General features: G+C 28.4%; 2 protein-coding genes across 3 annotated transcripts; both read left to right on the forward strand.

Moving 5' to 3' along the window:
- The first annotated feature begins 617 nt into the window (after positions 1–617).
- On the forward strand, positions 618–3,687 carry LOC101252281 (homeobox-leucine zipper protein HOX3). Its single transcript, XM_004238788.4, has 4 exons — positions 618–839; positions 1,221–1,453; positions 1,612–1,691; positions 3,279–3,687. The coding sequence occupies exons 1-4, from the start codon at positions 749–751 to the stop codon at positions 3,502–3,504; spliced, it is 630 nt and encodes a 209-aa protein (XP_004238836.1). The 5' UTR covers positions 618–748; the 3' UTR covers positions 3,505–3,687.
- An 8,705-nt stretch (positions 3,688–12,392) lies between these two features.
- Positions 12,393–16,168, forward strand: PIN4 (auxin efflux carrier component 4). 2 transcript variants are annotated; one of them, XM_010322243.4, is made up of 6 exons: positions 12,393–13,885; positions 14,041–14,335; positions 14,464–14,549; positions 15,031–15,188; positions 15,349–15,425; positions 15,524–16,168. In XM_010322243.4, the coding sequence occupies exons 1-6, from the start codon at positions 12,622–12,624 to the stop codon at positions 15,588–15,590; spliced, it is 1,947 nt and encodes a 648-aa protein (XP_010320545.1). In that variant the 5' UTR covers positions 12,393–12,621; the 3' UTR covers positions 15,591–16,168. The 2 variants fall into 2 exon arrangements, with proteins under 2 accessions (XP_010320545.1, NP_001234184.1); NM_001247255.2 differs by having other exon boundaries at positions 12,394–13,885; positions 14,026–14,335; positions 15,524–16,097.
- The last annotated feature ends 9,850 nt before the right edge of the window (positions 16,169–26,018 follow it).

Here is a 26,018-nt window from a genome sequence, read left to right on the forward strand (position 1 = left end):
AAAATAATAAAAATCACACAAGATTTTTTGAATAATTATATGATATAATTTATCAATTTTCTGACTCGTTTAATATAGTTTCGCTACATAAAATTCATCATGAAAAAAGTGCTCCTATCAAAAATTTCTTCCATTCCAAAGATTAAAATTCAAAATTTCTCATTAAAAATTTCCGATCAAAAAATTATTTATTTTAAAAAATAAAATATAAAAACGGGGGCATTTTCTTATTTTCCAAATTCCAATCATATAAGTCTCTGACTTATGCTCCTTTTTGCCCAAACATGAGGAAGGAAAAAAAAACACAACTTGCACTTTCAAATTTATTTGTCGCACAATATTGTATATTTTTTTTTCGAATTTATATCACTAAACAAAATATCTAACAATTAAAAAATATTTAATTCTATTTTATGATATTATATTTGACAATATAAAAATTGACTCGATCTTACTTTACTAAATCTTAGATAACGTATGATTTAATAAAATATGTATGACTATTTGACTTGACGACCATAGTCATTAGTCAATATGACAATTAATAATATAAGAAAATTATAACAGTAATTATTTTTCTTCCTTCTATTTATTTGACCCTTAATTGGTTCTTCCTTGCCCCCTTCTTTCATTTGTCCCTTTTATACTTTATTCTCTTGTTTGAAAAAAAAAATTAAAATTTTTAGCTTTGTTCTTAATTCTTGCAAAATATTAAGAAATTTTTTTTATCTTATATTAAACTAATAAAATGGAGATTATGCCAGAAAATTCAACATGTTTGGAGCTAACCATGTCTATTCCTGGATCTTCTTCTAATTCTTCATCTTTCCCTTCTTCTGGTAAGTTTAATTAATTATTTATCACTAGAGAATTATATTTATTTTTTACAAAAGCTAAATTTTCTATATAGTTTGATATTTTCACTTAGGGCTTTTTATATATTCTATAGATGACATTTTTAATTTTCATCAGTGACGAAACCAGAACTTTCAGTATGAGTGTTGGTATTAGATGCAATTTTAAGTTACTAAGTTTAAGTTCTGAATCCGTCTCTATTTTTTTTTTTGAAAAAGAGTGTTAGACTGACCACCTTTGTCGATCATAGCTTCTTTATATATACATACATGTGTGATGAATTAATTACTTTTAATTATGTTGATCTTTTCCTATTTGTAATTATATATCTTGTGTTGATTTATTTTTTTTAATTGATCATGAAGGTGAAGGGGGTGGTGGACGTTATAATATGATGAGAGAGCTTGATATAAATCAAATACCTTCAAATATAAATGAAGAAGAAATTAGCATGGAGGAGGAAGAAGAAGAAGAAAGCTCTAATAATAATAATAATAATGATAATATTAATGGGGCTCCAAGGAAAAAACTACGTTTAACAAAACAACAATCTTTTCTTCTTGAAGAAAGCTTTAGGCAAAATCATACTTTGAATCCGGTACGTATGAAATATTTTTCTTTGTAGTCGGTTACGAAAGAACAGTAACTTCGTTTTACATTTTATGTTTAGTCAAATTACATCATATTTTAAAATTTTATGTTCAGTCAGACCATTTTTTTTTCTCCTCTTCTTAATGTAATGGTAAATAAATGCAGAAACAAAAGGAAGCTTTAGCCATGCAATTAAAGTTAAAGGCAAGGCAAGTTGAGGTTTGGTTTCAAAACCGTAGAGCAAGGTACCTTTTATATATATATATATATATATATACACACTTTTATGATTATTTATTATTCTCTCTTGTTAAAGTCAAAATACGATTTACTTCATTCACTTTTATTCGTCATATAAATTATAGTGATTTAGACATGTTATATATTTATTAAGAAAATAATAATTGACATGACTATTTTATGTACGTCCTGAAAAATGATTTGAGAAATTTAATACCAAAAGTAACACATAAAAAATGACAAGTAAAAAATGACGGAATATGTTAATTTTTGAGTTGTTACGTTACTAGTCTTCCAAGAAGACATTAGTTATTAATGCCTCAAAACCTTAAACAACCAATTAAATAAGTGGAGTTGGTAGTAATATTGCTAATGTGTTGGTAGTTGAGAAGAGATAATTAATGGTGAGGAAGTAATTACACTAATTTATTTTTCTTTATATTTATATTTATAACTAAATTTTTTTACATATATTATAAAAGATAGTGAATTATTTTATGAGAGAGAGAGCAATAATAAGAAGGATCAGATTCTATTGCATTGTTCTTCTTGTTGATCTGAGAATAGAAAGTGATATTTCATTCTCTATAAGGCAAATATCTGAATAAACATTAAAGAACCAAAATTAAATTAAGTCATTGAGTGTTTTTTAAAAACAACTTCTCTATTTCTACAAGTCAGTATTAAAAGTCACATATACTCGATCCTCCTCAAATATTATTTATAAGTAATATTTTACATAATGTATTATTATTATTTTTCATTTGTTGTCTAAGTTATAACTAAATTTTAATTCACGTTGAAAATTTATACTCACATTCCCAAGGTCTTTGATGAAGAATGAAAAATTTAAAGTTGATTTTGGAGTTATATAGTGGGAACAAACTCCATAAAATTAGGAAATTTGACTCTTTCAAAATGGTTGCACACTACACACCAAAAGAGGTTTCACCAAAGAAGAGGCAAATAGAATTGTGACACCAAAGTCATATCAACTTTCAACTTTGATATTTACTAAAGATACTTTTGAAATTATAAATTTGACTAGTATTATCTTATGTATCTTTCGATTTGTTAAAATAAATTAGTAAAATAAATTTTTAATATGAGTGACAAGTAAATATAAAAAAAAGTACAGTATTATAGTACCTTATTTTCTACCTATAATTATATACATTGTTTAGTTGAAAATAAATTATTACGAGATAAGTTATTTCATTATGTATATTAGTATATGAGATAAACTTTTCTCATCACTGAGGTATGAAATAATTAATCTCATGACCGTCTAATACCTCTAATTACATATAAGATAAAATAATTATACATTTTATGTTTAATGATTAGTATATCTCACATCAAACGACTCCGTGTAATATTTTGTCAGTTCCCTTTTAGAGAATAATAATAATCGATCGGTCAATTTGAGCATTTAATTGGATCATCTTTTTCAGGTGTTTGCCATAATGCACGTGCATTTATTTAATGTTAGAAGAAAGGTTCAATCATCAATGCATTAGTTAATTCCTTTAGTATAAAAAACGCGAATTTAAATTAGTCAAGCATAAATTACTTATATTTATGTTAAACAGGAGCAAGCTAAAGCAAACGGAGATGGAATGTGAGTACTTAAAGAGATGGTTTGGTTCATTGAGTGAACAAAATCAAAGATTAAAGAAAGAAGTTGAAGAGTTACGAGCCATGAAAGTAGGTCCGCCAACGGTGTTATCACCCCATAGTTGCCATCCCCTACCGGCGTCTACCCTCACCATGTGTCCTCATTGTGAACGCGTCACCAGGACTAATGTCAGAGACTAATTCAGAATTTAAGATTAGTATTATTGAGTTTGAAGTGGAAACAATTTGACATATAGTTATTAATATGTATATGTTTTTTAAGTTTTTTATTTTTAGTTTCGTTTATATGTTCATATTGTACGATTCTAAAAAACAATAGTTTAGTGATTTTAATTGAAGTCAACTTTTGAGATTTTCTTATAGGTTCGTTTGGTTAGTTAGCTAGTGTTACCTTTTATCTTACTTATCGATTCTTCGTTGGTTGAATTTTATATTTTAAAAAAGAGAGAAGTATTCAGAAAATTCTTAAATTCGATATGAATTATTAGTTACATTTTTGTATTATTGATAGCTTTAAAAATAACTATTTACTTAACTAACTAAACCTAAATACATGACTCTGATTTCACAACATGAGTGAAATACACTCCTAAATTGACGTCAAGTTTAACAGTATTTTCAAACTTTTCTGGAGTTATACAAGAGTTTGAAATTATTTATTATGCCCTGTGACAGATAAAGGGTGTATTCTTATCTAAGCATTATTTATATCCATTAATTAGTTCCGCCTTTGAAGATGGTTCAGCCACATCCGATACCACAAATTAGTGATTGAGAAATATTACTAAGGATCTAATTTTTATTTTTATTTTATATTCAAATTAAACTTTATGCACGGTGATTGTAGATAGAGAATCTAGATTCAGAATTTAAACATAATAACTTTGAGTTCAAAATTCCACGTTCATATCTTCAAAAGTTAATCATTTACACTTATAAGTCACACACCTATACATAATCTAGGTTAAAATTGTTAACTTCAACTAATCCCTCAATATATCTGCATCAAATTATTAAGTTAAAATTACTAAATTCTTCCGCCCCTCCGGTCGGAGACAAGGGTGGCCCTACAAATGGCACCAATAACCCTAACTTGTCTAGTAAAGTAGCATTACCAATATTATCAGGCCGACCAGGGACACACTAACGCAGCAATTGTAGCCTATTTCATAATTATGTTGTATTAATGACTAATGATGATTTGATGAATTTTCTAAACAAGACAAATATATAGTAATAATAACAGGTCGGACATTAATAATTAACAATGTTCATATATATAGTGGCAAAGTTGTTGCAGCTTTATACATTGAGTTGAATTATGTATAACTAAATTTGGTAAAGTACTAGCAAATTTGATTTGAGGATTAAGAGACTAATGATGGTTTCGATCAAATTTTGTTGTTTTCTCATACTTATATGTATGAACACTTTTGCATACCGATATTACTATTTCTAAGGAAGTTCACGCTACCCTCAAACCTTTCATTAATATCGTTATTTGTTGGATAATTTTTAGTTGTTACAGTGAAATACTATATTACTATAAAAAAAAATACGTGAATTACATGGGGATTTTTCTGGATATTAGTATGAACAATCGCATGAAACTTATGTTTTTGCAAATTTTCATATTATTTCCTTGGAAAATCCCCATGTAATTCACAGTTTTCTTGCAGTGTATTACGTAAAACATAACGTAATTGTTATAGTGAAATATTATTATAGAGGAGGATAATTATAGTGATAATACACTAATACAAACCGTCCATACTTTTTTCTTTTTATATGTTATATATATATATATATGTATGTATGTATGTATGTATGTATATATATATATAATATATATATTTGCAAATATAATAAAGCCAACTGTTCGATTTAGGAAGGGTTTTGTGGGCTCAAAGTTCCTCAAATTGGGCCAAGCCCAATCATACATGTAGTGGACTTGGTGCAATCTTCACTATCATTTCCTATACAATTTGCCAGCGTCTCTCTCCCAAAAATCTCGTTCGCCACCCTCCATTCTCGCTCGCCTCTCTTGCTTTATACACAGAAGTGTATAATTCTGTTTCTGTTTTGTATAAAGCGAGAGAAAATTGTATATACACATGCAAAAATGTATATCTTCGTGTTATACACTTAATTATACAATTTACAAACATTTTGCTTCAAATATTGCAGAGATAAAGGCCAACGAATTATACAATTGCAGTGAAATACAATTTTTCTCTAGCTTTATACAACAGAAGTGTATATATTGTGTTTCTGTTTTTGTATAAAGCGAGAAAAACATATATCTTCTTGCTATACACTTATAATTATGCAATATACATACATTTTAATTCGATTCAACTGTATGCAAAACAAATTATACAATTGCAGCGAAATAGGCCAGCGAATTATACAATTTAGGCCAGCGAATTATACAATTGTATATGTATAACAAATTATACAGTTTTATGTTTGCTATGTAGCGCAATTATGCAAAGTTTCTATAGTATACAAATATGAATTTTTTGTTTGCTATATGTGAAAGTTGCCCTTAAAAATATCATGTATCTTACTACTTATTAAGAATTTCATACGTATCTTACGCTTAGATACATATATTTTTGCTCTCACATACACAAAAGTTGAGAGATAAGTGAGCGATATTGGGGAGGGAGGCGAGCAAGATTCTCATATATATATATATATAGAGAGAGAGAGAGAGATTAATACCTTGGTGCTTATACATATATATATGATGCAAAATTAAATCATTAATTAGTTCACTACATTACTCCACCACTCTTTGTATTCAAATCACCACAAGAAACACACATAAAATTTGAACTTATAGAAGTTTATATAGTTTTTTATGGCAATATTGATCAAGATTCTATTTTTTCCTTCCCTTTTTGCTCTTTTTCATCCTTTTCTCAACTTTATTTCCTCTATTATATTCATCTCCCAAACATGGTACTAGCAAAAAGAGCCATGTATTTTGAGACTTAATAATTAATTTCATGAGAAATAGAAAGTTGGAAAAGAAGGAATAGAGTAAAAAGAAAAGAAAAAAAAAGTTAGAATCTTGAAGGGATTCTTGAAGAAATGAAATTGATTTATTTATTTGTTAGCAACTGATTTTTGAAATGTCAAACATAGTTCAATATTTTATTTTCTTATTATTTTTTTGGCAAAAATAATAATGTATAGCTTACGTAAAAGGGAAAATATAATCAACTGAATTTATAAGAAGGGAAAAAAGAGAGAGAGAGAAAGAGGTAGTAATAGCGCGTATTAGACACTTTTTACTCATGTAATTAAAAAATATACGAATTTTGATAGAGCTTCGATTATCGTAATTTTATAAGTGAAACTGCATGATTGTGACTATTTTTCAAACATGGACATTAAAAAAATGGCTATTTTATGTATATTTGCCGAGAAAAAGAGAAGTGGGCTTTTCAATTTAGCAAGCTGATCCAGTATTCTAAATCAAAGGCCCAATCCAATTCCAATGGAAAGGCTAATAATCACTTTCACTGCCATGTTAAATCAGTCATATATGTATGCACAAAATAATAATATAGTAATTTAATGGTAATAACAATCATCCTATTTTCTAGTAAATAATGAAAAGTGACTATGCATTTTTTTTACATGGATACCTATCATTTAAACCTAAATAACGATAATCGTTTCATAAAACCTTCGATCTTTACTGATTGGATTTATTTATAAAGAACTACAAAACCAATGGATCTAGCATTGAATACCATTTAAGTGTGCATAATGTAGAGAGACTTTGTACTAGTGGGGACTAAGGGTAGTTCTAGTAGATGGTGAAATGAAAGAAATAGCATAAGAATGTGGGTGGTGGGCCAAGTCCAATGGGCCAAAGAAGCCCACTTATTTTGACTTGCACATTCAAGAGAGTGACTTAAAACCACTTCACTTGGACCATACCTTTGTCACATTTTTTCCTTTATGTACTATACCCTATTCACTTGCATCTCATTGTCTTTCCTCTTTATCTCTTCATAATTGTGGAACCAAAAAAAAAGAAGATAGGATCTTCAAAGACATTACATATTGCAAAAATAGATGTGTACAAGTAGCTAGCTTGGAAGTTTATTAGTTACTTTGCATTGTGACAAGATAGGAAAAAAGGAGAAGGAGGGGGTAGGGGGATTTATCAAGAAAGATTTATTAATTTGGCATTTCATATATGGATGAGAATATTCTTGTTTAATTTGGTTAGGTACTTCTTTTATCACTTGACAATTGATGTCTATTCTTACTTACTCCCATTTTAATTAGTGTTAAGTGGCAAAACATTATCATAATTTGATTCATCTCAATTCTTAATTTACACAATATTAAGCTATTTCATAATGTGCTGTGTTATCCACGCCCTAATAAGCAGATTCTGGGAGCTAATGTATCAAAAATTTTCCACATCGGTTCTTATGGAGACTCAATCTTCACAGTTGTTTTTCAACGGTCCTTACTCCATGATTTATCTTTCGAAGTTGAGTTATGCTCTAAATTCATTTTGTTAGTGTATCCATATGTAGGTTCCATTATATATAGTTTCTAAAATGTCTGTTATTTTAAAATATCGGAAAACATAAAAGAAACATGAAGTACAAAATTCATAAAACTTAAAATTTTGTGTCTGTCTCCGAACAATCTTGATTTTATGTATGATATAATTTTAACAGTCATGAAATCGTCTTATTTTTTACCAAGACCATAATTTTATTATGATTTTTGAAATTATAATTGTGTCACATAAAATCGGACAAATAAACGTATATGTTCATAGCTATTAATCATGTTTTGAACCGTGAGATGAAGATCTTTAAAATATAATTAAATTGATCTAAACTATATTATATATGATTCTTGATGGTTCTAACTAACCAATCCTTCCTTTAGGTAGAAGAACCTTTTGTTTTTCTCTTTTTAACTTGTAGTTTAATTAGAAGTTTGGTGATTGGGTGTTTGTGGAAAGGGTGGTCCTCTTATGGTCAAATCATTGTCCAAAACAAACTTTATTTTAATTGGGACTTTAACAAGAGTTGCTTATTATATAGTGGTGAGTGAAATCAAATTCAAGAAAAGATTGTTACCTATTTTATTAATTTTTTTTTGAATGAAATGAATATGATAATGTTACTCAATCATGTAGGCATAAAAGTTGATTGATCTTTTAGGTACACATTGAGACATGAGTGTGACCTATGCTAGTTTTCCCACCCAAAAAAATAAAATCAAAACAAAAGAAAAAAGTATAACTTTCTTTCAATTGTTTGTTAATATGCAAATGATTTATTCGTGAGGAAAAATGACAGAAATTTCACTTTTCAGTTCTCTAATATCATTATTTCCTATTAGTTTTACGAATTTTCAAAAATTCCTCATTTTCGCAAATCATATTAATGTATCCCGCGCATCAGATTAATGTATCATGTATAAAATATAATGTATCTTACTTAATGATTAATGTATCTCGCGCATCATATTAATGTATCAACGCTTGTATTATGATATCATTTTGAGAGATTTTTGTAATTATAAACTTATACTGGATGACAATTTTATCATAAAAGTATGTGATTTTTGTCCTTTTCCTAAAAGATACTTGAATAATATATATATATATATACACACTTGTTGATTTGATTTTTATTACAATTTTCACCAAATTTGATTCTTGAATTGTATATAATGTAATGTATATCCTGTCCCATTTCATATGTCGAATCATTCTTTACTCTTCTTAAGAGACAAACATATAATTATAACATTAGGGAAATTCTAGCAAACAATATTGAACCATACTAATACTATTATAAATTATGTATATACAATGATGATTATTAGTATATTTTATGATGTATGGATTTGAAATAGTAAATATTCATTATGTTATAATTTCGAAACTATCTATAATTAGTCACAAGATATTTTTGACTGAATGTGCGACTCACTCTATTTAATATTCCTGTCTATTTAGCATATACTAAAAAAAAAATATTTGTACTTAACCATTGAATGTATAACATATGCTTTTGGGGCATGATAATATTAATGTGTACATACAATTATGTCAATTTTATGAGAAAATAACATAAACAGAGAATATTGGAATATTATATCAAGAAACTGTTTATAAATAGTTGCATATTAGGCAAGTTATGTTCTTTTTTTCTTTTTCTTTTTTTTTTAAATTTCTGAAGAGATAGGAATATATATATATGGTCAATATTATTGATTTTTAGCTCTTTATCTTTTTAAAATTTTGGTCAAACCAAATTCCAAAATCTGTCTTAGTTGAAAATACTGTATAAGATTTTATATTTTTTTAGGGAAATTATAAGATATTGTTGTGACCTAAGAAAGGTCACGGACACAGACCAAGATTCACCTAAAACTATAGCACGTGAAATGTTATAATTAATCCCAAAAGTATATAAAGAAGAAATTAATTTAAATATATCTTTCAATTTTTGACTAAATATTTGAGTATTACTGGCTATTTTTTTTTTAATAAATAAAGGTTTTTGTTAAATTAAAGAGTTCAAATACACAATGAGATTAATAGTTTTGAGGGTAAATATGATTTAGTCGCGTATATTTTAACCTGTATGTCGAAGTGAAGGATAATCATTTTCCAGTTGAGTGTTTTTAATTTGATTTAGAGTATAGTGATGAAATTCATGATTAGGATGTTAGAATCTGTTTTTAGTATTAATATAGATATAGATTCTAATTAGTGAATACATAGTAACGTGTTAACACCGTGTGTTGGGGCGAAATAATTTTCGAAATTTCTTTATCGTTAATTAGAGATTTCAGATTAATCAAGCTTATGAAAATGAAAAAAAAAATAATGAGAGTACCATCCTCTAAAAATGGATGTAAATATTGAGATAGATTTAGTTGTTTTTGTTGTTCAATTTGTTTTCTTAAAATATTTAGAATAATAATTTTAAATAATTTAATATGAAATAACAAAATTTAAAAAGTATTTTAAAAATTAAAAATAGTCAAAAAAAAGAATCTGAAAATAATTAAAAATAATATATTTTTTTTAGAAATTATAACGATTTATTTTTTATTCACACATTTTTAATGAATATCGAACTATTCATACAAATTCAAAAAAGAAAAAGTATTATAACATGTTCATGAACAAGAACCAATGTCATTTTCATCTTACATTATTTAATTAAAAATTGCACCTTGAGAACCTGCTTTTTTTTTTCACTTTGGCAGAATTTTTTAATCTTTAAACATAGGAAACTTTTTGACAAAAATAAAACAAAATTTAATAGCTAATACAGAGGATAAGAGGAATATAATAATTATGTTCTGACCGAAAGTTAAAATGAAAAGTCTAAATTACTATTTATAATATCAAAATGATACTCCAAATTAAAATTTTGCTTATACAATAAAAAACTATATATAATAAAAAAAAATATAGAGAAGAAAAGTTGTCCACGTCCTCATAAAACTAAGGCCCATCATATACTAGCCACGTTCCCTATTATATTACATGCAAACTCTCGAGATGAATACGATTCTTTTATTTTTAAATTAAAAAATTTTGAAGTTAAATTTTAATTATGAAAAGAAAATTTAGTTAAGTGATTCTCCTTTAATAAGTTTAACATAAAATACGTAAATTTTAAGTAATCAAAATTCTAATATAAATTTCGTATCTGAATAAAATATAAAAAAACATGCAAGCCCTTGTCCCTTTAATCTAACCATACTATGTGGTCAACTTGTAACCAACTCACCCCACCCCACCCCCCCACCCCCCAAAAAATAACCCCTTTTTTCTTTAACTTCTTTTTTTTTATCAATATCTCATCTCAAAAAAATTCTAACTGGTCCCAAAATAACTCAATTTTTCCTCTTAAAATATTAGTTACCAAAGTTTCAAAGTTCATTCACCGTGTTCAGTAGCGAATTTAAAATATTTATAGAAAGAGATCTAAAAAATAAAAATGTAGTATTTAAGATTTAAACTTAAAATTGTAAGCTAAAATTTAAATCAATTTTCACTCTCTTTCATCAATCTCCCTATCCATCGTCATTTTATTTCTTTCTTCCTTCTCTCTACTATGAATTTTACCATTAAATCATTAAAATCGAAATCTGAAGCAACAATTTGATATTTGTGTCTATTTACTCATTTTCAAAGTCATGTATTTATTATAAATTTTAATTTATTTTATCTTCTAATATTTAAAAGTAAAGTAAAATTCTATTGATTTGGAGTTCTAATTTTCTTTCGTGGCTAGTGATTTAAAAAGAATATTTGTATATTGTTGCTCAAAAAATGACATGAAAATTATTATTTTTAATCGCTTATATTTGAAAATTCAATAATATAACAACTTTGACACAAATGAAAAGAGGGTTTATGCTGTAATTTTGATAAACCTTAACGAGGAAGAAGATGAGAAAGAGATTTTTTGGATCAGATTGAAATTATTGATGTATTCGGCACGTTATTAATATATGCGAAATATTATTAAATTAAAATTATAATGTATTTATTTTTTTAGTATATCTAATTAAGTATATATGTATATGAACAAATATACACACGCATTGGAGATTTACGCATGTATCAGGCATGTAGCATATACGACATATGATGAGTCTTAAAAGTATATGTATGTAGTTTTTTTTAATCAATATATCTAATTAAATATATATGTATCTAACAAAATATACGCATGTATTTGAATAATAGTTCGTACAAAAGTGATTTTTTACCTTAATTAATGACACTTTTAGTCATATTTCTTAATCAAACATGCTCCTTTCTTAATGACTTTCAATTTTGTATGTTAATTAGACACATGAATTTAGTATGAGTCTCATACATCTGAGATTTAAAATATGATAAATAATATAATATTATAAATTAGCGTAAATTTAAATAATTTAAATCTAAAGTAATCAACTTTCTATCGAAGAGGGTTTGGATGACCCTATCGGTACCCCTCACTTCTCTTCCCTATATATAAATCTTCCACATTTTACACCTTCATGTAATTTCACTCCTTTTTCTTCTTTCCTCTTCCACCAAAGAAAAGAAAAACAAAACAATTAAATTTTCTCATCAGTCCTTTTTAATCTCTCTCTGCAATTTGCTGCAGAATTCTTCTGCACCAGTACTGCAGTATCAACTGCAATACACACAGTGCTGCCTGCAGTTAAATAACGGTTTTTTCTTCTTCTTCGATTTGACAATTTTCTTCTCTTTTTTTGGCGAAAATGATCACTTGGCACGATCTGTATGTTGTGTTAACGGCAGTTGTTCCTCTGTATGTTGCTATGATATTAGCTTATGGTTCTGTTCGTTGGTGGAAGATCTTTTCTCCCGATCAATGTTCAGGGATCAACAGATTCGTAGCTATTTTTGCAGTTCCTTTGTTGTCTTTCCATTTCATAGCTATGAACAATCCATATGAGATGAATTTCCGTTTCATTGCGGCGGATTCGCTGCAGAAAGTGATTATGCTTGTTGTACTTTCATTATGGGCTAATTTAACTAAAAATGGTAGCCTTGAATGGAGTATTACCATTTTTTCACTTTCAACACTACCAAATACATTGGTGATGGGTATTCCTTTGTTAATTGCTATGTATGGTGAGTACTCTGGTAGTCTCATGGTACAAGTAGTGGTGTTGCAGTGTATCATTTGGTACACACTTTTGCTTTTTTTGTTCGAATATCGCGGTGCGAAAATGCTTATAATGGAGCAATTCCCAGAAACTGCTGCTTCCATTGTTTCGTTTAAAGTTGAATCTGATGTTGTATCTCTAGATGGACATGATTTTCTCGAAACAGATGCTGAAATTGGTCAAGATGGAAAACTGCATGTTACTGTGAGAAAATCGAATGCGTCCCGGAGATCGTTCGCTATGGATCATCGGCCGTCGAATCTCACCGGAGCTGAGATTTACAGTCTCAGTTCTTCGAGAAATCCGACTCCTCGAGGGTCTAATTTTAATCATAATGATTTTTACTCAATGATGGGATTTCCTGGAGGAAGATTATCCAATTTTGGTCCTGCAGATATGTATTCTGTACAATCGTCTCGGGGTCCGACCCCGAGACCATCTAATTTCGAAGAAAACTGTGCTCCGGGAGGTCTAGTTCAGAGTTCCCCGAGGTTCGGATACTTTCCGACGCAGCAGCCTGCGCCGGGATCTTATCCTGCCCCGAACCCCGAAATTGCATCCGCAGGGCCTAAAAGCACAAAACCTCAGCAGCCAAATGTACAAACGCAGAAGCAGGAAGTACAACAGCAACAGCAGCAGCACCAACAGCCAAATGCTAAAGCTAATAATCATGATGCTAAGGAACTTCACATGTTTGTATGGAGTTCGAGTAATTCTCCGGTGTCGGAGGCCGGTGGCCTCCATGTGTTCGGTGGCAATGATTTCAGTGCCAACGAACAATCGGGTCGATCCGATGGAGCTAAAGAAATTCGAATGTTGGTTTCTGATCATACTCAAAATGGAGATAGTAAAGGTACAACTTTTTTTATTTTTTACTAATTAACTCGGAATATACACTATTTAAATATATTTATTTTTAAAAAAAAGTAAATTCGCCAGACAAGGTGTCTTAATATTATTTTAATATATATTTAAATAATTTCATATTTGAAGCCATTCCGCAAATAGGGGAATTTGGTGGTGAGGATTTCACTTTTGGAGGTGCCAATGGTGGTGGAAAAGATGGCGATGAAGAAAAAGGCGAAAAAGAGGGACCCACTGGACTGACTAAACTAGGGTCTAGCTCTACATCGGAGCTACACCCCAAGCTCGCTGGAGTACAAGATGCTGGTATGGGAAAACAGATGCCTCCGGCTAGTGTTATGACTCGTTTGATCTTAATCATGGTTTGGCGTAAGCTTATTCGTAACCCAAACACGTATTCAAGCCTCATTGGTCTGATTTGGTCTCTAATCTCATTCAGGTAAGCTAATTATTATGGATTTAAAAAACTAATTACTTTCTTAACTTTCTCATACATTTTTAGTTGATTAGTGGGTAAATTTTTAAAATTTGTCCATCAATTAATTAGTTCTTTTGTTTGTTTTTTAGATGGCATGTGCATATGCCCAAAATTATAGAGAAGTCAATCTCCATTCTCTCTGATGCTGGTCTTGGAATGGCTATGTTTAGCTTGGGTAAGTAAATCGTATCGAGTTTTAAATATATTATTCTTATCATTAATAATTTTATCGAACTTGTAAATAAAATTATAGTTACGTGATACGAATTTTTGAAGCTAGTATTGTCAAACATAGCATTTATATTTTTCAACTATTTATTGTACCTTGCTTTCTCTTTCATATGTTAAACCATTTCTAGTACGTTAAGTTTTACAATTTTGACCATCAAAACCCAATGGTAGTATTAATAGGGTAGTTATATTATCAAACTCATAGTCATCGTGGGGTCCTTACTTGACTTAATCATTGGTTTGGTTACTAGTAGTTGAAATTTAATATAAGAAGTTTCAACAGCTATCTAAATACATCAGAGATGGATTCAGAATCTTAATTAATCTGTGGATCAAAAAAGTACAAGATTTAAACTTATATTATTTCATTTGTATAGTTAAAAGTAACGAATTCAGTTAAATTTACGAGTCACGATTATGCGTAGGTTTGTTTATGGCTCTTCAACCAAAAATCATTGCATGTGGTAACACAGTGGCTACATTTGCAATGGCTGTAAGGTTTCTAACTGGCCCAGCAGTTATGGCTGCTGCTTCAATTGCTGTTGGGCTACGTGGTACTCTTCTTCATGTAGCCATTGTACAGGTAAATTTTTTTTATCCATATAGCCTTTTTATTTTTAATATATAGTTTTTGGTGGTCATGAAATGACAAATTTATTATCTATTTTATTAAATGTTGCATTAAAATTGTTGGTTCAATTTTATTTTTTTTAAAAAAAATAATTTGGTATATTGAATTTTAGGCTGCATTGCCACAAGGGATTGTCCCATTTGTGTTTGCTAAGGAGTACAATGTTCATCCAGCTATTCTTAGTACTGCGTAAGTAAAATTATTTTTTGATATATTATAACAGGTTAAATTACATTACAACGTATATAATCGTGCAATAATTTATAAATTTTTTCTTCGTATTTCAGGGTTATTTTTGGGATGTTGATAGCGTTGCCAATTACATTAGTGTACTACATTATTCTTGGATTATAAGAATATATGCCAAGTGAAGAAAGGAGGAAAAAAATAGTGGGAATCATTAATGGTTTAATCAATTCATGGGATGAGAATTAATTAAAATTACTCATGAAAATTCCCAGATATTTGGAGCATTAGGACAAGAAATTTGACTTAAATTAGTTTTTGAAGCCTCCATTTGAAGAAAAAAAAAATATCAAAAATGTTGCAAAATTTAGAAAAAGAGGAGACAAGAAGGAGCAAAACATGGAAGCAAAAGGGAAGATTAATTATAATCTATAGTCTATATTTTCTTTCCCATAATCATTACGCGTGTGAATTATCAATTTGAAAAAAAAAAATAATTGTCAATTAGTAGAAATTCAAATTGATTTTGACTTTTTAATGTTAGGTTTTTAGTACTTTTTTTTGTTTAATTAACCAATCGTATCGTGTGTATTTATTTATTTACTCAGGTAATTATTGTAATAGTTTGGTTTGCTAGTTGTTTACTTCCATTGTAAATTACTTTAGATTCTTAAAGACTATATCCAAAAATCTCATGTTACATGTTCTAGTCGTGAAATCAATAGATCAATTTATATTTATCTTAATTCAATAAGAATATCTGATTATTTTTTGTCGTGTTATGTTAAAAAAAAAAAAAGATTTCATGTTTCTTGCCATTGGAATATGAAAATGATGTATTCATAAAAAAGAGAGACATTTCACATTCAAAGTTAAGAATTTTCACCTCAAAAGAAAAAAGTAGCATTAGATGCTAAAAGAGTTGTGTTTATAAAAAAGGAAAAAAAAGGAAGAGGAAAACATTGGGTGGATCTTTGACATTAAATTTTATTATATTTTCCCTATTAAGGCTACAATGGATCTTTGCAATTTGCAACTTTTTTATTTATTTATTGAATTTGGCAACAAAGCACTTTAGGTGTGGGGGCTTTAATTGAGAGCAACGTGAGATAACTCATATACAAAGAGAAAAAGAAAAGAGAGCACAAAGCTGCATGAGTCAAAAGTGCTTTTGATCTCTATATTGTCGAAATAATGATTGTAAAAACGAAGATTATGATGAAATGAATAGAAATTTTTTTTATATGTTATCAAAATATATGTGCGTAAGGAGAAGCTTAGATTCAGGCTTGCTCAACAAACAAACAACAATATATATGAAATTTCACAAGTGAGGTCTGACAAGGATATAACGTACGCATTTTCTTACACCATAGAGATAAAAAGTCTCGAAGAACCTTGATGATTCAATTACAAACATATCAAAATAACTAAATAAGTATGAAAAAGGGAAAATGACATTGGAGAAACGAAACTAAAATCGATATATGCTTGCTCGAACTTAGTTATTAAACACTTAAAAACGTATTTCTTCGTTAAATTTTTTTAACTCCATCTTAATACTGAAATCTTAAGTTGAAGTCCTGATAAATATTGAACATCGAACGAGAAACTAAAAAGAGAAATGATACATAATGAACAGGATGATGATATTGATCGATGTGCCCATAATCCTACCCTACTCCTAACCCAAGCATGGGTTGTAATACAATGAACATATCACCTCAAAAGCTGTCTTACTTTTTTCATTTTCATAATGTTGAAATGTTGAAAAAGTCATATTCAACTAAAAATAGTTCATGAGCTCTTAAGCTATGGTGTCTTTAATTATGTCATTAGCTAGCTAGGTGTAAATTAACTAGCATGCTAATTAATTACATTGTGATACTCTCTATCTTTACACAAAGTTGATAGAGAAAGAAAGAAATAAAGATAGGCTGCTTAAGGCATAACACTATCATCATCCAACTTACTCACATCTAACTATTTCTCTTAAACACTTTTTTATCTGATTAACTAAATTTAAATATATTATAATCTGTCACATAGTATAATAAGTGGTCTCAAACTCTTATAAGAGCATGATGCTTTTAAATAAAAAATCGAGAGAATTATTGTAAACATCTCTAAGTTTAGCGAGAATTTAAAAATGTATTTCACTCACATGGTAAGGTCGCGATGTATTAAAGTTCAGTAAATCAACTAGAGGGATATTTTAAGGTCGTTAATAGTTCGATGACGAAACTAATAATTTAAGTCCAATTTAAAGGTGTTTTCAGTACTTTTATCTTATCTTTTAGAATTCACAACCGTAATTCTTCAAATATATACTGGATAAATTCATTCTTATGCAATAACTCGCATACCATATAAGTGATGGTAATAATCTAATGCAATGAATATGACTAGCAGACATTAGCAAAGAAAATTGATTTTTAACTTTTTTTACGAAATATCACATGTTACACCAATTTTGTCACGCCAGCGGAATAATGTTATCCCTCATGAAAGTTGTGAATAGTAGTAGATTGAGATTGTTTAAATTTCAAGATAGAAATGTCACGTAGCACAACATTCTTCTCAATCTAAAAGACGTTGATATTACGTTGTCCTATTATTAGGGGGCACATGCACTACTTTTTTTGCATTTTTTTTCCTCCCAAACGCTTCGATTTACTCTACAATTTTTTTTTAATTTTTTTACCACAGCCCTATGAGATTATGAAATTAATCTTTTACCATAAATTACGGTGGTAAAAAAATAATAATAAAAAAGTTAGTTACGTGGCTTGAAAAGGATAGAGAACGTGGGTTGTAGTCTCTTCCTCCTATGAATCGAACTCGATAAAAAAATTTCATTCTTGATCTGATGACGATATCATGAGATGAGTCGTTATATTTTTATATAGTGTTTAATTTTAGTGATATTGTAAAATATATATTATCCTTTCAAGTGTTATTACGAGCACACAATTAACTTAGATTAATGTGAATTTACTATTATGTGTATCGTAAAATATAATGATTGAAGTTTAATTCTGATGATATCGTGTCTTTACCTATCTACTTTAGGAATGGCTCTTATTTTATTGAAATTGTTGCTCCTTTAGATAAATTTAAAATGTCGAAAATCTTAATTAGTCTATTTATAAAAATTTGGTGTCGAAAATCTCAATTAGTCTTTTATATTTAAAAAATTCACTTTTTACTTTGTTGATGTTATCAAGATTAGATCAAAACCGGATTTTCTTTGACATAAAAAATAGAGATATTGTGGTCTCGATAAGTGATACCCCAATTTATTTATTTTTACTTAATACTAAGCTCTTAATTTTTTTCCTAGTTAATAGTAATATTTTGGTGAAATCAAAAGCTCTTTCCCCAAATGGAGAAGCACTGTCTTCAATTTTCTCCTTTTTCTCTATAACTTTTTTTTAAAAAAAAAGAAACTATTTAAAAATTAGCCACCAAAATGACTTTTTTAATTATTATTTTTTTTAACCAAAAGAACAATTAAAAAAAAGGTAAGAGACATACCATTCAATCTAAGTTCAAAAAGTGGAAAGGCAACATTCATACCTTTAAAATTTTAGTATTAACATTTTCCCTTTGGTATTTCATTGGTCTAATATATGTATTGGTTATATTAAATTTAAATCCTCGATAAAAAATAAAACGCTTTCTAATAAAGATATTATTCATATTGAGAACTTGAATCAAAAGGTCTATAAAAAAAAATAAAAGAATATTTATAATTTACTGTCAGACAGTGTTGTTTGTTAGTATCAATAGACAATCTATATTTAATCATATAAATTTTTTTTTATAAAAAATCAAGAAATTAATATCATAATTTTTTCTTTCTTGATGTGTTTTTCTTCGTACTTACATCTTGAAAGATAAAAAACGATACAGAGTATCTAAGATTATTTGATCAAGGTGTCGAAATGAAAGTGCTTGCGTATAAGAATATTTTCTCTAATCATAAAATGACAACATATTATTCAAAGAAGCAAAAAAAAAAAAACAAAGTTAATGTAATCATTTCTTTTTGTTACTATCAATCTTAATTCATATTTCTAAATCTAGAAGTGTTTAATCACACATCATTTGATCAATTTTAGAAATGGGACCCTATATCACTAAAAAAATTTCAAAAGCTCGTCAAAATTATTAAAATCTAAGAATTTAGGCACCTCAATTTGTCTTTATATATAATTTTCTAGTCAAAATTAATTTCAAAGATTTTTTTAACAGTAAATAGTAATAAAACATTCTAATGACATATTTTATTCTAGCAATTAATTAATTTGAGTCAATATTATTTACACCTAGAGAGTTGCTTTGAAAATGAAAGAAAAGTTTGAAAATACAAGATTTTGTCATCATCATTGACCAAAATAGTTTCATATTAAATTGACATTAATTACTTTATATATAATTTGTTAGGCTTTCTTTTCCCTTGCCCAAGACTTAAAAACAATTCGAAGATAAAATCTTTGCTATGTATTTTAGTTTTAAGCTTATCATGTGTTAACCGAAAAAAAAAAAGAATCTATGACATAATAACAATTTTAAATTACTTTCATGTGGTCAAACTATATGTTATACCATCCATATTCGATGTGCAATAATTTTTTCAAAGAAATAGACGTTATTAAGTTATATTATAAAGTATAATAGAATTCATAAGTTTTGAATAGCCCTAACAATTATATGTATCAACCGCTATGTACTATAGCTTAATCAAATCTATCTTTTCTATTCACTAGGAAAGATATTTTATGTTAGAGGGGATCTCTACCGAGACAATCCTCCTGTTAACTTTTAGGGTTGAGTTAAACCGAGGTGTTATATTTTTATAAGATATCAGTGTCATGTTCAATTCTATTTCGGCTCCTGATCCACGTTCCAGTTGGGCCTGGGCGTGAAGAGAAAGTGGTATTAGAGTAGCTAAAAGTCTCACAGTGGTTGAGGAATGGATTGGTGGTCTCCTTATATGGAATTGGGCAATACTCCGGCCAGCTAGCTTTTGGGTTTTACTTAGGGCAGGTGTCATATTTTTACATGGTATCATCGATTCGATCATTTGATTCGTCGACTTGAACCATCCATCAATTTATTTTGATATAAGTATTGAAAACACCTCTGAACTTGGCGTAAATTGTTAGTTTCGTCCTTGAACTATTGACGTCGCACCCATTCACTTGACTTAAATACACCCCTGATCTGCCATATGACATAACAAGTGGTCCCAAACTCTCGTGGATGAGGAGTGTTGAAAATCCCCCTAAACTTAATGAGAATTTCAAGGTATATTTCACCTATATGGCAAGATCAGGGGTGCATTAAGGTTTGATTAGTCAAGTAGATTAAGGGCGTGTGTGTTAAGGATGTAAATAATTCAGGGATGAAACTAATAATTCACGTCATACATGTATAGGAGCATTTCCAATACTTCTCTTAAATAATTTTTATAAAACAAAAATTGGGGGCAAGGAGGCGGATTACAAGGTGTGAGAATCGAACAATCACAGTGAAATAAGCTCAAGCAACAAACCAACTAATCAACTATTAATATTCTAACCATTTCTCAATCATATTGAGCTCGACGATAAATATATATATTTGATTGATCAGAACATGTCACGGTTATAATACTCATCAATTGCAAAAGCAAACATACATGTGTGTTTCTATCACGTCGTACCTTTAACTATATGCTTGAAAAAACCAAACATAATGTTAGTTGATTTGCTTGTCAATATTGAGGGAACTAATCAATCTAAGTTTACAAGACATGATAGCCAGCAAGAAAGCTAGAAAATTCGAACACCTCCATTTGTTGTATCCCTTTATTCCACTATTGTTTGTCTCAAACTTTGATTTTTTTTCCCTTTTGAAATAATATAATATACTATTTGATGATTAAGGAAATTGTTATTTTGTAGTGTTTTTTTTTTTATATAAGAGTTGGAGACATTTGTGGCCCTCTCACCATAATACTTTGTTTTGGACAAAATTATTATGTTCTTAGCCAGCTACTATATCATGTTCTTCTGCCCTTTTTGTTGTCTCGTTTTTGTTCGTTTGATATATGAATCAATTTGATGTAATCGATCGTACATATTTCATTGAACGCGATACAGAAAATATTAGCATGATCCTATGCAAAAAAAAAGACATGTGTAAGTAAGGAGCAAACTTGATTCTACCTATAGAATAGTGTTATAACTTTGAATTTGAACATGTTAAAATGGATAATAATTAATCCGCACAAATTTAAATGAGTCTAACGAGTCATATTTTCGTAGTCAAGATTAGGGTTGCGTATCAGTCAGTTCGGTTTTAAAGTTTATCGATTTAACTTAGTCGTTATCGATTTGTAGATATGCTAAACCGTTATTGAACCATTAAGATATTGGTTAATCGGTTATTGGTTTATCAATTTTTTATCGTTATCGGTTGGATTATCTGTTTAACCATTAAGATTTGACACACAAAAAATATTGAAAATCACTTAAAAATGAGGTGGCAAACCAAATAAATTATCACATGAGTTCACAAGTTACATCTTGCTCAAAGACAAATACTTTTACATTGTAGAATAACCAATTGTTTGAGACAACCAAAAAAGTAGAAAATCAAATTCTAAGTTAAGGACTTTGTATAAAAAATTGTATAAATATAAATATTTAATTTACTATCAGGTTATCAGGTTATCAGTTAACCAGTTAAGAAAAAACCCCAAATAAAAATCGATAACCCGATAACAAAAGAAATCAAAATCATTATCAAAATCGCTAAATCAATAACTCAATCCTGATAAAATAACATCTTTTTCGATTTGAATTATTGATTTCGATTCAATTTTGAACCGCCCTGGTCTAAATGAAGAAAATGTTAACGTCTTCATTTTAATGTTATAATAATTAATAATGACTTGTTACTATTGGTGGGGGAGGGTGGAAGGGAATAATTTCCAAAAACATAACATCTTAAATGGGTACACTACTCATATATATTTAGCCACTTTAGGTGATAATAAATATATGGAAAGTTACCTAGGTACATAACTTACTTTACCATATTTTTTAAAAAAATGCTACCATTTGAAAAATTATAAAAATCTTTATATTCTTCTATTTTCGGAGATATCACTTTACGCGATATATCAGGACCTAGAATAATATATGTGAAATAAAAAAGTGATTTATCAAGACATTGAGCGATATATCCAAAATCTTAACGCGATGTATCAGAATTTTCTCATAGAAAAATGCTCAACATGTCCAACTGATTGATATACAAGTAAGTCATTGCAATTTACAAATACATATATAGGACATCAAATGTAACAATTACATAATCTTATATAAACAATTTTGACATTATATTGAAGTCACTTACCATGCATCTTATATACACTATATATACGTTGATATCTACACACACAATCATTTATCATGGTATACATTATTATACAATGTGTAGATACAAATTAATCTCACACTCACACGTGAGCAAAGACAAGAATGGGTCCATTTTCATGTGTCTGCCCATGCTGTAGACATGTGCATGGGATATATTAGGGTTTTGGGAGAGAAAAAGTGATGTATATATTGACATGTATGGTATTATTCCAATTTGTGGGGTGGAGTAGAATGTATAAAAGTCAGATTCAGAATTTAGACTTGACGGATTTAATCTTTGAATACTAATAAATAGATACTAAATAATGATTGTGAACACGAAAATTATGATGAGATGAATATATTGGAAATCAGTTAAATTTTAATAAACGTCTTTCAATTAAAAATTCTTTGAAAACACCTTTAACGAGCGAATTTATGATAGAATGTCTATTAAAATTTTAATCGAGTTCGAATATAACATATGTTAAAGTATGTAAAAGTGTGTGATCGCCTCATATGAATATATGATGGCAAAATTCGGTCTGAAGATATTTATCTGCTTTGATATCATGTTAAATTGGAGCGGAGAAGATAATAAAAGGCCCAACCAAAGGTAGTGAGGGACCTATATTTATTAAACATATATATGGGGTGAGAATGAAGTTTGGCAGAGACTTTTGTGGACTTTTGTGGTTACTCATTTTATGGCTTTTTCCTTGTTTTTATGTGAAATGGAGGATGGAATAATACACCCTTTGATTAATTGCTTCTCTTTTCATTTTCCTCTTTTTTTTTTATGTCCCACTTTTTTTTTTTTTTTGGCAGAGCTAATTAATTTTCCTACCTAGCAAAGAATATGTGTGGTGGAGATTTTGATACATACCAAACATGTCCCTACCCTCTTTTTAGAATTACATGAAAGATGTTTATATTTAATTTTTTCCAGCTCGGTGTGTATGCTATTTATATCAAAGTCTGATTAAATTTGAAAGCCTCACGTTAAAGATAAAGCGCTTCCTAGCAAAGGTGAAAACACGAACTCGAAACTGTCGATTAAGGATTTTATATTAAGTAAATACAATTATATTTTCCTTAATTCTCAAATATTATACCTTAAAAAAGAAAGGAAAAAAAATGTTCTTTCAAATTCTTGATTCTTTAATTTGGGGAGAATGTTTATGCTTTTAGGTACAAGCTAACTCTTCTTTTTCTTTAATCAAGCAAAAATAGCCATAGCCTCCACTTTTTATTTTAAAAACTTATATGACTTTAAAATGTGATATATGTTGATATCGAAGTTTTTATTTATAAATCTTGATCAATCATAATCTTAGCCTATTAAAAAAAGCTTCCATGTTGTTTCTTTGGTGTCTCTAAATTAATTAATACTTTTTTTACTCGTGCAATTTATCCATATTGTTCAATTTTAGGACGAGTCAGATTAGAAGGATCAAAGTTAATCTTTAAAAGTAATAAAAATAGTAGGAAAAAGGCTTAAATATGTCATTGAATTTTCAGAAAAGGCTCATTTATGTCATCAGTTAAAAGTTTGTCTCGTTTATGCCATTACCGTTAAAGAAAAGGCTCATTCATGTCATTATTTTTTAACAATGATTTTGCAAAAACATTTTTAACACGTGACCAATTATAATTTGGCTACGTCATCAATTTTTTAAATAAAAATAATAATTGAAAAGAAATTGAATTATTTTTTTATTTTTAAAAATTGATGACGTGGTCAATTATAATTCAGTCACGTCATCAATCTTTTTAATAAAAAAATTCAAAATTCTAAAAAATTAATTTTTTTTATTTCTAATAAAAAGATTGATGACGTGACCGAATCATAATTGATCACTAATCAAAAATGGTTTTACAAAACCACCGTTAAAAAATAATGGCATGAATAAATCTTTTCTTTAACGATAATGACATAAATAAGCCAAATTTTTAACTAATGCCATAAATAAGCCTTTTTTCTGAAAATTCAACGGCATATTTGAGTCTTTTCAATCTAACTTCATACTTTTAACGAGACTTTTTTTTAATAATAAAACTTGTATAATTGACTTATATAACTTATATATGTAGTTATTTATGGTAAGGAATCACATCATGTGAAAGAGGTAGGAAGAAAATGGACAATGTTAATTAATTAATTTCGATACTATTATTAAAGAAAAACAATGGCTAAAAATATTGGAAGTTAATGAATGGTTAATGTTATTCCAAAGAGAAAACAAACATATGATTGTGTCCTCGTGTGCATGGATTTATTCTCTTCAAGGAGCCCATCTTACTAATTGTAACGATTTGACATAACTAAATATATATCTTATATAGTTTAAAAAAATAAATAAATTCTATACGAAGTAAAGATGAATCTAAAATTAAAATTTAGTAGGCATTAAGTATACTATTCGTTAAAATTATAGATTCAGATCTAATATTAAATATAGAGCATTTGTGTGAAGCATTATGGATTCTCTTCCTGAGTTTTTGGTTCGTGTCTAAAATAACTTTTTTTTATATTCATAAATTAATGTTTTACAAGTTTCGTGGCTAAAGTAATTTTCTTTATATTCATAAATTAATGTTTTACAAGTCATGATTTATGATCTGTTGATTTAGAATAGCTTTACATTTAATAATGTATTTTAGACTCATACTTCATTGTCGCTTTAATTTGTCATTTGCTCGTGAATATTATCCAATTAAATCTTTGTTCTTTATTCTTAAATATGAGTGCTAATATATTCCAAATTCTCCATATTATACGTGAGATGAATAAAATTCTCTAGAGAGTGAGTTTATGATGAATCAATGACTAATAGGCTACGTTCACCTTGAGTAAAAAGAATTCTTCAAATTATTCTAATAATATATTATTTATTTATTTATTTATTTAAAAAAAGGTTAAGAAATTCACCACTCTTTTACATATATTCCATTTTTAACTAAATGAACTAATTTTATCCAATCCACTTATAACCCATACATAGAAAAATGTTTGATAATTTTTTCAAAAAATTCATGAGTTAATACACATTAAAAGCTCTAATAATCATGATTCTTCGTATCACAAACTTGATATATAAGATAAAACTATTCACGTTTTTGGACTTAACACAAATGAAAATAAAAATTATATCAGTCATGACGAATAAGCCCAAGCCATTTT

This window comes from Solanum lycopersicum, chromosome 5 (genome assembly GCF_036512215.1).
Source record: "Solanum lycopersicum chromosome 5, SLM_r2.1".
Lineage (NCBI taxonomy): Eukaryota > Viridiplantae > Streptophyta > Magnoliopsida > Solanales > Solanaceae > Solanum > Solanum lycopersicum.